General features: G+C 46.6%; 1 protein-coding gene across 8 annotated transcripts in view; it reads right to left on the reverse strand.

Annotated features, from left to right (window-relative positions):
- The window catches only part of DTNB (dystrobrevin beta), an 88,863-nt gene extending 72,485 nt beyond the window's left edge, over positions 1-16,378 (reverse strand). For 6 of the 8 annotated variants that reach the window (XM_081904050.1, XM_081904049.1, XM_081904048.1 and 3 more), the window contains exons 1-3: positions 16,100-16,174; positions 1,868-1,935; positions 695-775 (exon numbers count right to left, since the gene is read on the reverse strand). In XM_081904050.1, coding sequence (XP_081760176.1) covers positions 695-775; positions 1,868-1,934 — 148 coding nt within the window. In that variant the 5' untranslated portion in view covers position 1,935; positions 16,100-16,174. Of the gene's footprint in view, positions 1-694; positions 776-1,867; positions 1,936-16,099; positions 16,175-16,294 lie in introns of those variants that run through there. The other 2 variants (XM_081904044.1, XM_081904051.1) reach the window with 2 other exon arrangements.
- Positions 16,379-16,868: the final 490 nt, after the last annotated feature.

Below are 16,868 nucleotides of genomic sequence, written 5' to 3' on the forward strand. Positions count from 1 at the left end.
AAATACTGGCTGTCTGGAAGAAGCCTCCTCATTCTTCTCTCTGCCACGTGACCCTGCCCAACAGACTCTTCCTGTGATATTTCCAAACTAACAAGAACATGCTCAGTGCCAGAGAGTCCAATTACACACACACACACACACACACACACACACACACAGAGCTTCCTCCCAGCAGGCTGTTTCCTCCTCTCAACATCATTTCTAAGTCACACGGCCTTCTCCATGCCTCTTCAACACACCCCTCTCTTGCACATTGCCCCGTGGTTTATGCACAGCTACAACACTTTACTCCCGTCTGAACACTGCCCTTCACTTGGTCATTCAAGTTTTCTGGGTGTGATCTTCAAGCATGTACTTCAAAGCACCAGGCTGTCCCCTGGCCAGAAGAAAGCGCGTCATGGGATCTTCCAAATAAAAGCTAGTCTTTGTGTGCCTCACGTGGATCAACAGGAGCACATCAGCACATGACAACAAGGACATTGTGCAAAGGAGGTGGAGGCACAGAAAGCTTTTCCCAGCTTGGCATTACCACTTTTAATTTTGTCTATCTTTCCCCCAAACAATGCAAGGTTTGGGTTGATTTGTTCTTATTGTGAGCTGAGTCAGTGCAATACAGAGGAGTTTATGCGAAGATAAATCTTTACATGTGCACTTATCTAAGATGTTTCTACAGAGGGTGGAACTTTTCACTTACGATTACATCTTTTTTGCACAAATCTCAGTTTGCAGGCAGTCCGATACGTTGACAATCTGATGACGTCAAAGTTCTGAGCCCCTGTGAATTAGAAGCAAGAGAGTTCTTGTCTTATAGTGGGAAGAGGTCTTGGATCACATCCCGGCACAGAATCCATTTCCCAACTGAACTTTTGGCCTAGTTTTCAAGACAGCTGGTAATTCTGTGCCAGAACTATTAATTTCCTTCACTTCCTTTCTGAATCGTTTCCTATGAAATAACTTAAAATGGCACAACAGTGAAAACATCAATAAAGCATATATAACACTAGGTCATGCCCTATGTCAATCACCCACCGCAGCTCCAATCAGTGGATGACCATTTGTGGTGTTTTTGCTGGACCTCAGAAAGGTCTTGCCCAGGTGTGCATTCTGGGGTTCTTACCTGCTAAACGTTATAACAATTCATACACTTAAAAACAAACAAACTTTTTCACAGGAACATTTAACTAACCTGTTCCTGTAATTGCCTTTAGGATGTTGATTAAACAATGTTTTTGTTCTCCTAATAATCCTTTAAAAATAATCTATCACTATTTGAGCAATAAAGGAATCCTGTCCTTTAAGGCCCCATGACATGTTGGCAAACAGCCTCAGAGCCTTGCCTCTCTCTCTCTCTTTTCTCATTTTTGCATCTGCCCTTGGCAATACCAGCAGCCTCCTCCTAGATGGCATTTCCCCAAGTATCTCAAGGAAAATGGTCAGGGATGGAAACTGAGGATCAAGCATGGAACAGGGAGCTGGATTCCCAAAAGCTGAGAGCTAAGGTAGACCCTCGTCCCCCGAATTCAACCGATGCTTCTTTAGGGTGTCATGGGATATGAGATGAGGTAACCACTAGATGTTATTTGAAGACTGAAACGTTTAAACGTATAAGCTTCAGAAACACCCCTGGTCTTTGAAATGTGACACCCCAAAACTCTCAAGTGGAAGCAATTTAGCTAAGAATTATTATTATTAAAATAAAAAACCCATGTTATTAAATATTCTGTTTTACAGTTTCAAATAAACATTTTACAAACTTTAAAATATCCAGCGACTTCACTTCTCTTTCCATGGTTCATCTTAACATGCTTTCAAAAGACGGCAGAACGTTATTTTGTGAAGTTGTCAGCTACAGCAGAGTTCCACTTACTCATTTCCATAAACAGCTGCCTCTTCTCCGCCATCGTTCTCCTCCTCTTCCCGCTCTCCTCAATCATCCTAAAGACACAAAGTGAGAGGTTCAGCCCCATTGGCTTCTCCAGCTAAGCCAGCCTGCAGGGGCTTCGTGAAGTTTCCGTATTAATCTGATCTAGAAAGTCACACAGGAAACAGCGAACAGAAACCACTAGGCAAAGTGAACTATGCCAATTACTTTGGTAGTCTGAGATCTGGGATGTATGCAGAGCAGGGGGGGAAATGCTAGCAAGATAAAGAAACCTCCTCCTGCGATTTTGTTTTAAATACAGACCCAGGTATAAGTGGGAAAGAAGAGGGCAACTTTATTTTGCAAAACAGGCTGACCGGAGTGAGATGGTTGCTTTTGCTTTAGGAAATAAAAATGACAATAAAAACTTCTGTCACCTCCGTTTTGCAAACAGCACTGACTTAGAAACAGGCAGCTCTCCATTGTGGCTCCTTCTCCAGCATTGTGTCCGAGTAATTCTGATGCTTCCCTTGCTTATGCTATGTTAGTCCTCCACGACAGCCACCAGAAAAGCTACTGGGACGACAGCATTTTTGCATTTGTTTGCAAGGTCTACATTGAAAGTGCAGAAGGTTTCAATGGGAGCAGATGTGCAGCTCCCCTCCCACTGCCTTGGATCAACCTTTTCCTTCCATTAGGGACAACTTTATCACATGAAGCCCAGGAGTGGAATTCCTATTTTCATGGAAGGAATGCAAAAAACAAACAAAACAAACCCTGTTTGGCTATGAACATATGGCCTGCTCTCCCTCTCCCACTGATTTCGCTGCTCAGTCAGTTCTCTGAAAGACGACTATTAGCAGGATCAGTGGAGCGATGCTCCTTAGATATGGCAAAGAAGAACTAGCCTTCTCTTTTCTGTCCAGTTGCCTTTCACAGAAGTCCTGGTATTCTAAACAGTAGTAGCAGTAGCCTAAATGCATTCTCACATGTGCCAAGAGTTTTTGGAATGCTAAATTTAAAAAGATAATGCAAATTCTTCCCTCGTTATTTTTCTGACGTAAGAAATCAGATGGGGAAAAGGAAGGTGCATGTCAAAATGGAAATGTAAGGTAGAACTACTGGTACGGGAAGGGGCTGAGGGAAGCGTGCCCTATGACTTCTGCCTCGGAAGGCAGGATTAGCTAGAATAATTTAAAAAGTTTAGAAGTCACATGCCTGGGTAGCCTTACTGGTGATCTGAGGGAGGCATCATAGTTTAATAAATAATAATAATAATAATAATAATAATAATAATAATAATAATAATAATTTATTTATACCCCGCCCATCTGGCTCGGCTTTCCCAGCCACTCTGGGGGGCTTCCAACAAAACACTAAAATACAATAACCTATTAAACATTAAAAGCTTCCCCAAACAGGGCTGACTTTAGATGTCTTCAAAAAGTTTGGTAGTTATTTTTCTCTTTGACATCTGGTGGGAGGGCGTTCCACAGGGCAGGTGCCACCACCAAGAAGGCCCTCTGCCTGGTTCCCTGTATCTTGGTTTCTCGCAGTTGGGAAACGCCAGAAGGCCCTCGGCGCTGGACCTCAGTGTCCAGGCAGAACGATGGGGGTGGAGATGCTCCTTCAGGTATACTGGACCGAGGCCGTTTAGGCTTTAAAGGTCAGCACCAACACTTTGAATTGTGCTCGGAAACGCACTGGGAGCCAATGTAGGTCTTTCAAGACCGGTGTTATATGGTCTCGGCGGCTGCTCCCAGTCACCAGTCTAGCTGCCGCATTCTGGATTAATTGCATTTTCCGGGTCACCTTCAAAAGTAGCCCCACGTAGAGCACATTGCAGTAGTCCAAGCGGGAGATAACCAGAGCATGTTTACTGGGGCAAGTGTGCCACACCAAGGAGCTGCTCTCTTGGCCAATACTACAGGACCTATTTTAACAGGTTTCGCTCTTCTTGGAGCTCATCAGCTGTAGGTAACGGCCTATTTTGCAATACTTTCTCAACGGGAATGTGATGATCGGATGGTCAGGAACACGGAGCACCATTTGCCTCTAAGCCCTACTCAGATAGCAGTTGTCCAACATTTGATGTGCAAAAATAAAAAAATCAGCTGGCCAGATTCCTGGCCAGGTGTAGGCAGAAACAGCTGCCTGGTAACATTTGCCACTGGTTTGTGTCTGAGACTCTTAGCGGCAGGTGTGAGCTCCTTTTGAATAAGAACTCAGGGACTAGGTCATCAGCCTCTAACACAGTTTTAGCATGTGATATACGATAGCAATGTAAGCATCATTAAGTTCAACAGGAATTCCTCCCAGGTAAATATCTCTCTCTCTTTCTCTCTATCTGCAGTCTGTCTGTCTGTCTGTCTTTTTTATTTATTTATTTTAGTTGCCCTTACTAACCCAAAATCCTTAGTTATTTGAATGCAATCTACAATACTAGGTAATTACACTTCTATATACACTTAAACTCTTTGTCTGCATTAGTTTCCTTGGCCTTCTACAGCATGTGAAATAAACTGACCACTATGTTTGGAAATACATACAGCAACACACACACACACACACACACACACACACTTACAAACACACCCCAAGCCCAGAAAAAGTTGTTTCAATTTGTACATACCTTTTGTTCTCCTAAGTCAGAGGAAGAGAAATCCCTTTGGCCAGTAGGCCAAATCTTAATCTCCTCAACCTCTTGTGGACCATGTTTGACAACCACCTGATATCATAGGGACATCAGGAGATACTGCACTTAGAAGCCTCAGTTGTCAGGATTTCAAAGTGCAGGTTTGAAGGAGAACCATGGAGGTTGTTGGAAAGCCCTGTGCTGCGCTTTGAAGACCCAACAACCAAGTCTGCAAAACGTAGCACTGGGAGGGAAAAGAGGCTTCCATGATTAAACGGAAACTGTGTCCCCTTCCTTGAGAAAGGCATGAGCTGAGAGGTGGCTGGGTGGGATCATGCCTTGCTCCAGAAAGGAAACAACCAGGAGCTCACTTGAAGCTCTTGATTTTCCTTTGAAGCCCTGCCCTTACCTGCCCACATTTGATGTCAGGTCTAGTGTCAAGTGTAGGGCAGGCAGGTGTGGCTTCCTGGAGATGATTTGGTGAGCCAAATGGGGAGATCTGCTGGGCCAGGTCTGGCCTGCAGGGATGAGGTTCTCCATCGCTGGTCCTAAGGCCATGCAGGGTGGGGTAACCAGAAGGACAAAAACAGAGACAGCTGATGGTTCAGAAACCAATTAGGATAAAGCCTGAGATGGTAGTATTTTCATGGATATATTGTCTAATGTGATAAGAGTCCAAAAGAGCATTGTGCAGAGTTCAAAACATTAATAAGGCTTTGCCATCTCCTCTTCCTCACTGCAGTCACCTGTGTCCTTGCAAAAACCTCTCCCAAGGATTAGGAGGATCCCCAGGAAAGGTGTGGGACGTGGCCTGGAGGCTGCAGATGAACACTGAAGGAGAGTGATGCCTCTGGCACAATAGGAAACATATTCTACCCACACAAGCACCTTTTGAATCCATGCCAATGCTGAGCTCAACAATATCCAGATTCCTGACACTCTTTGATGCACTGATCTCACAGGCTGGATGCAGACCTCAGGCTCCTTCCACCACACAAGAGCGGAAAGTGCCATTGCCACCTCGGTTAAACAAATGTTGCAGGTTCTTGTGTTGCATTTTGAAGGTGGCAATTGTATAGAGGGCACACTGCCTATAACATTTATACCCTGACTTTCAACGTTTACAGGACAATTTACAGATGGATGGATTTTTGCCCACTGCAATAAACTTCCTTTTCTGGTATTGGAAATGAAAGATAATTAATGAGTACATTTGTAATTGTTGTTTGAATAAAAGTGAGGCACTTCCACTTTTTAATTCCATATACGTATGTACCATACAGTATTACTTTACTGCATTTTATATTCTTAAACTAAACTGAGTTCAGCTCTAATAGGAAAGATATTTCAATATTTCCCAAAATATATGTTTTCCAAGGCTTTATCTGGTGGACTTATCCCTAAGATTCCCCCTTCAGCCATATCAGCCAAGTATCAAAATGACTCTGCTTTCTACTTTTCATAGTACAGCAGCCACACAGCTCTGCAAAACAAGGCAAAGCTCCTACATTTGTACATTTTTATAATGGAATTACATGAGAATAGAGCAATGCCTGCTGAGATTTCACTGTTTTACAATGTTTTACTCATTTTACCATTTTAAATTATTTTGCTGCCTACCAAAAACATAGGAAATTGAACAGGATACAACAGATACCTAGGAATTGTACCCATTTCTCTGCATGCTTAGATCTGCTGTCACAATTGGGAATTCTATTTCTTCCCCATGTGTCCCCCCAAAATATGCCCTGGAGGGTCCCCCAACCCTCCAGAGCAGATTTTGAGGGAGGGCTGCAGAGCACAGGAGAGGAAGTGTCAGTCTGTGGCCCCAGTGAAGCACAGATCACACTGGCTTAGTCCACAAAGTAACCAAAATAGGCATTTTACACTGGACAAAAGTTTTTTATCCATCAGTCGGGGGGCAGGGGGGGGGGGACACACAGCACGATTCTGATGCGACTTTGCAAATTTAGATTTGGAGAGACACAGACAGAGAGACATCACATTATTTAGACAAGCTTCATTATTTCGCCAGAGAGAAAAATTACAGGGATTCAAATCTGGAGTTCAAGTGGGCTGACAGACAGAAATTTTCACACCCTCAGGAGTGCCTCTGTGCTGTAACTCAAAGTTAACCAATCCAGATACATGTACAGCGGAACCTTGGTTCCTGAATGGCCGAACAAATCAGCTCCCGAACATCGCAAACCCGGAAGTGTTGCCGTTTGCGAACGTTTTTTGGAAGCCGGATTTCCGGTGAGGCTTCCGCTTGAGTGCAGGAAGTTCATGGAGCCAATCGGAAGCCGCACCTTGGTTTTCGAATGGTTTTGGGAGTCGAATGGACTCCTGGAACGGATGAAGTTCGAGAACCAAGGTACCACTGTACTATGCTGGACATTTAGCACTAAACTGGCACTTAGCATGTAACTATGGCTCCTGTTCATCTTCTCTAGGACAAAGCAGAAGGGAGAAAATAAATAAATAAATTAATTAATTAATTAATAAATAATAATAATAATAATAATAATAATAATACCCTGCCCTTCTGGCTGGGTTTCCCCACCGAGCTCACTTTTTGTGCACGATTCTGAGCCTGTTGTGTAGGCTGTGGAATCTTAATTACACCTTCTGAGCTTACAGAACATTTAGCTATGGCACGACTAAACTCTTTAAGAGATAAATTCTACAGTTTAACCCCTGCTCCGAGTACACAACTGCCATCTATTCTCCTACACAACCTGTAGGATGTGAGCAGCACATTAGCTGACACCACTACGACTCAGTTTTGCAAAACTACTACGGTATAATTTTCTTCCCACAAGGGCAAACCTCTCCTAGTCCAATTACAATTCACGGCGGACAGAACGTGAGATTCTACTTTTAGGTTACATCTGCATATGCTGTTGCTCTGGAGACCTTCCCTGAACAAACACACGAACAGAAGGTAGAGCAACAGGGACTCTGCCCCTCCTTGCTCCACTAGGCAAGACAGCCACTCCCCCTTGCCAACTCCCCACCCTTTACAACTCACCCCAATCCTCACTATCTCCCCACAGCTCTGGCCACCCCACACGCTGAAGGAAGAGGGCGGCCACGTGAAGCGCGTGCATTCTTATGTACCTATCTTTGTTTTCATTTTTATTAAATCTGCACACCACCCTTCATCCCAGGATCCTGGGGCAATTCACAGCATAAAAATTCAGAATGAGAACACAACATATATAATAAAACAAGAACAAAAACAAACTAAGAACACTTGTGCCACATTTTCATATACAGAGCTGGGGCAAAACATCCTAACAATTGGCATTGTTTCAGTCCTGCAACAAGCGTGCCATAGAGCTGCATGGGAAACTATCATGGCTTACTCTTTCAGCACAACAGAATTCACATGGGCAGCTACTAACTCTTCCAGAGATAGCCAAGTCTGAACCAAAGGGATCAATGTGGGTGTGCTTAGCAAGAGAGATTCTCTCATTATGGAACTGAGATCTCAAATAAGGCCACACAATAATCCAGGGTATCCAACATGGCAACCGCCAGACGCTTTGGACTACAACTCCCAGGATCCCTGACCACTGGCCATGCAGAGTGGGACTAACGGGGACTGAAGTCCAACATATCTGGAAACTGGCTATCCTAACTCCAATGTATCTTCTTGACAATGGAGAGTTACCGGTACTTGTCCTAGCTGGGTCCAAGGAGGCCTTTCTGTCATTTTGGTCAGTGGCATGAACTTCTATGGCCATAATAATAATAATAATAATAATAATAATAATAATAATAATAATAATTTATTTATACCCCTCCCATCTGTCTGGGTTTCCCCAGCCACTCTGGGCGGCTCCCAACTCAATATTAAAAACAATACAGCATCAGACATTTAAAAACTTCCCTAAACAGGGCCGCCTTCAGTTGTCTTTTAAAAGTAAAATAGTTGTTTATTGCCTTGACATCTGCTGGGAGGGAGTTCCACAGGGCCGGCGCCACTACCGAGAAGGCCCTCTGCCTGGTTCCCTGTAAGGGAGGGCGTTCCACAGGGCAAAATAACACCTGAGTGAGATTACATTCTCTACCTGAGGCTGTGCATAATGCTGAAGTAATTCAAAAAGAAGATGCAGGAAATCCAACAGTTACAAGTTCCCCACCCCAAGTCCGTTATTACACCAAAGCCTTCACTCTCTCCTGGGTAAGAGACTAGTCCAATAATTCCTCATACAGCCTGATGAAGATTTACTGTATTCACGTGAATCTACTGCGCACCTCAATTTTCAAAAACTTGAAACCAATAAAGTTGCTGGCAAATGTAAATGCACCACCAAATCTAATGGCACCCTAATTTTGGTGACGTAATTTGGCTCCCAAAAAGTGACATTCGAGTAAATACGGGACAACAAAAAGCTAATCAAGTCAGAGCTGCCTTTTGGAGCACAACACTTCCTTTTCCTAAGAGCAATATTCATTTCAATCTCTCAAGTTTTGCCCACAGCAATCATTTGACTTAGTCTGTGTAGCTTTTCCTTGCCTTGCAGTTTGCAAAAAAAAAGGGAGGGAAAGGCTTTTGATTCCCTTAAACGGCAGGCCAGAACAACTTTTCTTTTCAGGAGACGGTCATTCTCAAGGAAAGCAACTAGGTGGTTTTAATGCAGGAGGGATCAAGGCAGAAGACAGCAGAATCAAGGCAAGAAGCGACTGCAGAATAAGCTGCAGGTAGAGCGAAACAGCAGGATCAATGACATGGCATGCATGTTCTGCTGGCGGAAAGCATGGGCTGCTATTGAGAAGTAGGACTGTGGAGAGCACAGATCCACTTAAACCAAGTTTGTTGGGAAGGACTAGGGAACAACCCCAAGGCACAAGTCAACAAGAGGGAAAGGGTCATATTTTCTAAAAAATATAATTGATCCGAATTGCCTCCAGCTCTGAAACGTATTACAATGCAATACTGGAAGTGACTTTTAAAAATTTAAGTGGGGGGTGAAGAATAAGAGATCACATGACACGGTTCAAGCCTGGTCAAAAGCAAACTTTTAAATAAGCTGACTGGAAGCTTTTCTGGTTTTGCAGGCACCATGCACAATATGCTCCCTACAGCACAGCTGCTTCTTCCATTGCACAGCCTCCATTGAAATTAATGGAGGCTGCACAGCAGCACTTGACAAACGGCACCTGCCTTCTTCTAATGCAAGACCGTGTCGCCATTGCATTTTCGGCAACAGCTTTTCTCCTCCTCCTCCTCTCCCCTCTTCAGTAAAAGAAAACCCCCACGTAGCAATGCAGGCAGTTGCTGTTTATGAATAACAGAGCTGTATGCTGAGAGAACATTAGCTCTGAAAGGAAAACTCTGTTTATCTCACCCCAGTTCTGCAGCAGAACAGATGGAGGCAGCCGCAAACAGAGAGCGCCAAATCCTCTGGGCACCCCCCCCCCCCAATTCCTGGGTCCATGGAAAAAAGCAGCACATACCAGAAGATCTGGCTGCTTGTTTTCAATTTGTGTGTGAACTCTACCAACCCATAACTCTCCTCCCTCTGCCCAGCCTTTGCGTCAAGACATTCAAGCCTGCAAGGGCAGCGAGGATGAGGATAGGGAGCAAGAGAGACCCCTGAGCTCTACAGAGCTCCATCTCCCTGAAAAAGAGCCTGTCAGGAGGGCCTTTGAGGAGCAACCCTGGCATCTGGTATCATTCAGGTGTTTTAGATTGTGGTTATTGGGTTGTTTTGGTCTTGTGAGCCATTTTGAGTGCTTCTCTCTGGTTATAACACAGAAAATAAGTTTTACAGATAAAATTAATTTTTTAAAAAAACTCCTTCTCCACCTTGTCTCCTTAGCTTCCCAAATATCAGAAGGCTCAGGAAGTGTGGAGTGTTCATTAACAGAAACTAACATACAGTCTCTCCACCCAACCCATCCTTCCTCAAGTGATTCTCAACACTGACCATCCCACCTGGTCAGCATCTGGTCTGATCAAAAGGGGCTCTTCTTATGTTCTTATGGGTAGTCTGGGGAGTGGTCTCAGAAGGGCAACCTGTCTGAGGCTTGGGAGAGTAGTTAGCCACAATGTGAACGTAAGTAACGAGTTCCTATTCCATTTTCTGTACCTTGTTTTATATACTTATGGAATCTGCATTAAACCTACTCTAACCTTTATGATCTAGCATTTCACAGCAGTTTGCTCACAACTTCATATTACCACTGCTTCCATATTCTTTTCCTTCTCAAGTGTGTTCTTTGGGAGACAGAACCAGCAATACAAGAATTAAGGCTAGAAGAAACTGCCTTAGTACCAAGACACCAATCTCTGAGACTGGCTCTTAAGAAGTTCAGGATGTTTTTCCAGCTTGATGCAGGGCCTTAAATGTGATCAAAGATTTTCTCAACATCACACAAGAGCTTAAACTTTCCCCCTATGAGTTGCCATTAAGCTAATTCTAGGAGGCACACAGCCTTAGGATGACGTACCCTTAACCTTTCAGCATGATGAAATGCACTATTCATTCCCACTCTTCCACAATCCAGGCCAGTGTATAGCCAAGACAATGCTGCCCATTACACTTGAGTAGGGCTTTGCCAAAGACATTTCAAACATCTAAATGTCAGTCCTTTGCCCTTCCTGAAGCCGTCCTCCCAAGTTGTATACGTGAAAGCTTCAAGAAGTTCTTCAGACCCTAAAGAGTGAGCCCTATGACCAGAGCGGAGCAAGTGCAGTCACGAGGGAAGGCAGCTCAGACAGTCAAAGCAGCATTTTAATGCCTACAATTGACCTGCAGAGCTACTAACTTGGTAAACACATTATGAACTTCACCTTGGACAGAGCTGAAGAAGCCAACCTATTTCTTTTTATTTATTTTACATTGCTGTCCTTCTCCATACACCAACACAAAGAAGCGTACAATTACTATTATTCATTTCATCTCCACACCCCTTTATATTTTAAAGAAACTTAATCTCAAAGCCGTTTACAACTTACATTAAAACATCAAACAACCCAGAATAAAATATTACACAAAAAGGCATATATAAACAACACAACTAACAGAAAACTAAAATATAATCTTAAAGATTTCAAAATAAAACATTACGAAGGAGGACAAGTGCAGAATGCACATTTAGCACAGCAAAGGTAACCCAAAAAATATATATCTCAAACATTTCAAAACAGAATGTTACAATTATAATCAACGAAACAGAACTCAGTCCACTAACACTTACACTCAAAGGCAGCAACACTGAAATATGGAATAAATTTCAAACTCCAAATACCACCTGTCCTTAAAAAAAAACAGGGGCTGGCAGATCTCCCCACACATTTCCTTGCACTGAGGGAGGTGGAAAGATCAACTAATCATGCAGATAAACCTTGCCTGGTGCCTTTTTTAATAGCACTTTGGGCCAATTTGGATTTATTTTTATGCAACTCAGCAGCAAGACTATTAATAGTGTCAAGTACAACAGTCATAGTGTCAGACTCCCCAATCAAAACGCCACACAAACAAAATATGCTCCCCTGTCAGGGTATTATGAATTCAATGAAATGTACCTGTAAACACTGCATGGGAAAGTATGTAGACCTTGTGAGCTGTAGGTTGGTCTTTTATTTTTACAATGAGATTGTTGGGATTCAAAAAACTCCCAGCGGCTTTCAATTCAAAATGGGTTTCTATGGTGCATTAAACAAAATATTTAGTCCCCTTTTACATACTTGTTTTGAATATGTATATTTTGAAATTATACTCCAACTGTTTGTGAAAATAGGGGAAGACAAAATAAAAGATGGAAACAACAGAAGTGGACTAAGGAAAAGCTTTAGACTTTAAAGCAAAAACATGTGTATGCAATTAAAATACAATTACAAAGGCTGCTATGCCATCCTATGAACACTTACAACATTAATAAATATCAACAACAATAATCAGGATGGAACAGATGCTGTTGTTTTTCTACATGGTCAATTGAACTTGCTCTCTTGAAAAAACCTACCGGTATTTATTATTTAGCAGAAAGGCCAGGCAAACACACTGAGGCTTGGCCATTGCATCATGTTGAGTGAAAATCCTGCCTTCTGGGCAAATTGTGGACATTGAGTCCACATGGCATTTGGGCTTCCTCCTTCCCGGAGATGTGGGATTTCAGGAAAAAATTAACTGGAGAGTTTCTCTGTGCCAATTAGGGCAATTTTTTGGTGCCCCGAGCATGATCTGGTTTAACATGTTTATTTTACTTTGAAACCGCCACACTTGCCAAATACCATTGCTCCTAATGAACTGATTAAATGAAAAGTTTTCCACAGAAAACAAAGCAATGGAAAAGAAATTCCTTCCACATCGCTGCTGCCTATGGTGAACCATTTGCACAAAGCAGCAAGGTCAATTTATACTACCACTTGCAGTACTAGAAATCCACATCTGAGAAGAGTTACACAATCTGACCAGATCATCTTAGAATGCTCAGGATAGTCATTCATGTGAAATCATAGAAACCCATTTAGACGCATATTCCAGGCTCAAATTCAGCAAAGTCTCATCCTCCATCATTCAAGACAACCAGCTCAGGAACAGGATGGAAGTTCATCTGCCTTGTCTCAAGCTGCATCTGGAGAAGGGCTGTGGGTACTCACTCAAGCAGCACCTGGGAGGAAGGTGCTGAACGTGGCTGGAGCATGATCAGCACATGGATGAGGAGTAGGGCAGTGTGGGTTTGCTGGAGGAGGAAGGGACCTCCTCTGTTGCAGGTGGATTTACTGACCCCTGCACATAGTTAACTATTATCAATGGGCTCTTAGGTCACAACACGGAAGCATCAGCAGAAAGGTCTGGATGCCAACAGGAAGGGTCTGGATGCCAACAGTGAGATTTGAGTTGTAGGAGACTCATCTCCTCTTAGCTCTCTGGACTCCCACAAATCACAAATCTTATATACCTCAGCTGCCTCCCACTTCCCAAAGTCCCACCTTCCTGTAGGCCAGGGATGGGCAAACTGTGGTCTTCCAGAGGCTGTTGGATTCCAACTCCCACCAGCCGTAGCCATCATGGCCTCAGTTCAAGGGTAAAGGGAATGGAGCCCCACAACTTCCGGAGACCCTAGTGTGCAAGGAAGATGGAGGACCTGTGCCCTGTGTGATGGGGTATCCCAGTGCTTTTTTCTCCTTTTCTCCCTCCAATATTCCATGTTAAGGTTCCTGTTCTACAGGAAACTGCCTCTTTTCCTCCCTTACCTTATACAGGTGACCCTGGTGTTTCTTTAGAGAGCCCTCCTGCCCCCCCTTCAAGCTTTGTTGCCCACCTATCTTTTCCAATGAAGGTTCTCTGCTCTACTGCCTAGTCTGCACCTTTTCCTCAGCCCTCTTGCTTCTGGCCTCCCTGTAGTCCCTTAGGTGCCTTACGCTTCCAGGCACCGTAGACATATAAAGGTTGACAGGATCTCAAAGGTCATCCAACCCAAACTCCCTCCAATTCATGAAATTCACAAATGCAGCATCACAATCAGTGTTCAAAATTAGCCAGGCGCATTTTGCACCTGGCTGCCGGCCACTTGTGACCAAGTGAAGATGCCTGGGTGCCAGGATGGCACCCCACCATCTGGAGGTGCATGCCTGGGGATCCTTGGATCTTGACCTCACACACTAATCCTTCATCCTGTAGAATTCTATACATTATACTTTATCTGCACAATGAGAATGTTTCTGTGCAGCCTGAGCAGGAGCAGTTAACAATGTTATAGCTAATTACTGTAGCTTGTCTTCACTTATCCCACCCCACTGCCCTGCTCACAGCTGTGAAGAATATTCTTACGCTATGAATGGTCTGTGTTACCATCAAGAAAAAGAGGTAGGAATAGGCCAATATAGATGAAGACTGTCCCTGGATCAAGTCAATTTTCTTCTTTAAGTTCTCAGTTGTTAACCTAGCTCACGGTTGTCATCTAAACTAGCCATGTGCATAGCTGGCAATCAATCTCAGTCAGTCCAAGAAAAAGAAGACTTTAGAGCCATCTTGCCCAAAAATGGCAACAAGACATTCTGTTTTGGCAACTGCAACCTTCGTTTAAGAGTCTATCTCAACACTGCACATCCACTCAAGGTTGCAGTCGTCCAGGGCTGCTTTTCAGTGAAAAGAAGAGCCCCAGGGCTCCATTTCGGCCATTTGCATGCAAGGTACCCTTTGTCCCCAGATGACGTGCCTTTCCCCAAAGGCAGCAGAAGCTAGCCAGGCAGGCAGGCAAGCAAGCACAGTGCTGTCCCTCAGCATCTGGTGCTGATTCACCCAGGTAAAGAACCCAGGAATTCAGCCCAGGCTCAATGCTGTACAAAGTTGGGCTTCAACGGGGCCCTGAACTCTGCAGCCCAGCCTGGAGTGCCTCAAAACCAGGCAAAGCTGCTGCTATGTTACAGGGACCATCTTCAGGAGAGAAGCTCTTCCATGGCTTGGAGACCTTGCTTGCCCACAGGGCATTCTTGGCACTCATGTGGAGTCACAGATAACGCCCGATCTTCTTCCATTTCCTAGCCATCTGCACCCTTCCACTTTTGCCCCCAAAAGCCACTTAGACAAAAGATGCAACTATGGTGGGCAAGGGGGGATCTACCTAGCTTGGGTACCATAGGAAGGACCAGCGACAACCTGAGAGCCTCGTGGCCCCTTAAAGTAGGCATAGGCAAACCCAGCCCTCCAGCTGTTTGGGGACTACAACTCCCATCACCCCTGGTCCTGTTAGCTAGGGACAATGGGAGTTGTAGTCCCCAAAATGTCTGGAGGGCCCAGTTGGCCTCTGCCTGCCTTAAAGGCTATGAAACGCATTGTGGCGCCCAGAAGACCCACCCAGTGCCCACTGGCCTTCCTCCCTCTCCTCTGAGAAGCCGCTGGGCCTGCCGCTCCTGGGAAAGACCTGAGATCCGCAGCGGAGGCGCACAAGGGGGGGAACCCTGGGGGGGGCAAGCCATGGAGCCTCGTTGCCCTTTAAAGCAGGCACAGGCAAACTCGGCCCTCCAGCTGTTTGGGGACTACAACTCCCATCACCCCTGACCACTGGTCCTGTTAGCTAGGGATGATGGGAATTGTAGTCCCAAAACATCTGGAGGGCCCACTTGGCCTCTGCCTGCCTTAAAGGCTAAGAAACGTATGGCGGTGCCCAGAAGACCTACTCAGCGCCCACCGGCCCTCCTCCGAGAAGCTGCCGGGCCTGTCGCCCCGGACCTCGCGGGAAAGACCTGCGATCCGCAGCAGAGGCGCACGGGGGGGGGGAGGACCCTCTTGGGAGCGAAGCCACGCGCACCTGGGAGCCTCGTTGCCCCTTAAAGCAGGCAGAGGCAAACTCGGCCCTCCAGCTGTTTGGGGACTACAACTCCCATCATCCCTAGCAAAGGGGACCAGTGGTCAGGGGTGATGGGAGTTGTAGTCCCCAAAGAGCTGGAGGGCCCAGTTTGCCCGTGCCTGCCTTCAAGGCTAAGCAAGGTATCGTGGCGCCCAGCCCGGCCCTCCTCCCTCTCCTCCGAGAAGACCTGCGATCCGCAGCGGAAGCGCACGAGGGGGGGGGGAGGGGGAGGGGCGCGCACCGGCGGCGGGAGAAAAGGGCTCCCTCGGGCCCAGCCGGAGGAGGCGCCCTGCCTGGCGGGGCTGTTGTCGGGGCGGTGAGAAGCGCAGGCTGTGAGCCGAGGAGGCGCCCCCCCCGGAGAGGCGTCCCAGGCCCAGCGCGCCCGAGGACGGCGCCCCCTCAGGAGGGGACCGGGGGGGGTCTCTCGGGGCCTGAGGGAGCCACGGGGCTCCTCCCACGCCGCCCGCCCGCCCGCCCGCCCCACTTACTTCTCGGCCGGCCCGTCTCCTCCCGGCCGGGCTTCTTCCCCTCAGGCGGCGGCGGCGAGAGGCTCGCGCCCGAGGCACGACGCGGCGCCCACCGACCCGCGCTCCCGCCTCCTGGGCAGCGCGCCGACCAATCCGGGCCCCGGCCGCGGAGAGCCGTCCGCGCCGACCAATCCGCGAGGCGTCCCGGGCCGCCCGCCGCCGAGGGCGTCACCAATGGGGAGGCGAGGACCCGGCCGCCCAGCCACGCCCTCCCCCGGCGGGCGGGAGCCAATCGGAGGGCGCGAGGGGAGGGCCCAAGGGCCGCGCTCCCTCCTCCGCCCCCCAACCTCCCAAGGGCGAGCCGGGGCGCATGCGCGAGCAGATGCCCGGCCAACCGCCTCACGCGCGGCCTTCTGCGCCGGCGCCCGAACCCCGTTGCCATGGTGACGGGAAGCGACGGCCGCCCCGTCTCAGGCCTCAGAGCGCATGCGCAAAGGGCTCTGCCGCAGGACCGAAGACCCCGCCCCGCACCACGTGACGAGCTCCCCGCATGCAGAAAGGTAGCAGGTCAGGGAAAAGGAGCCCGTCCAAGAAT

Source organism: Podarcis melisellensis, assembly GCF_964234715.1.
Source record: "Podarcis melisellensis genome assembly, chromosome: 3".
NCBI classification, from domain to species: domain Eukaryota; kingdom Metazoa; phylum Chordata; class Lepidosauria; order Squamata; family Lacertidae; genus Podarcis; species Podarcis melisellensis.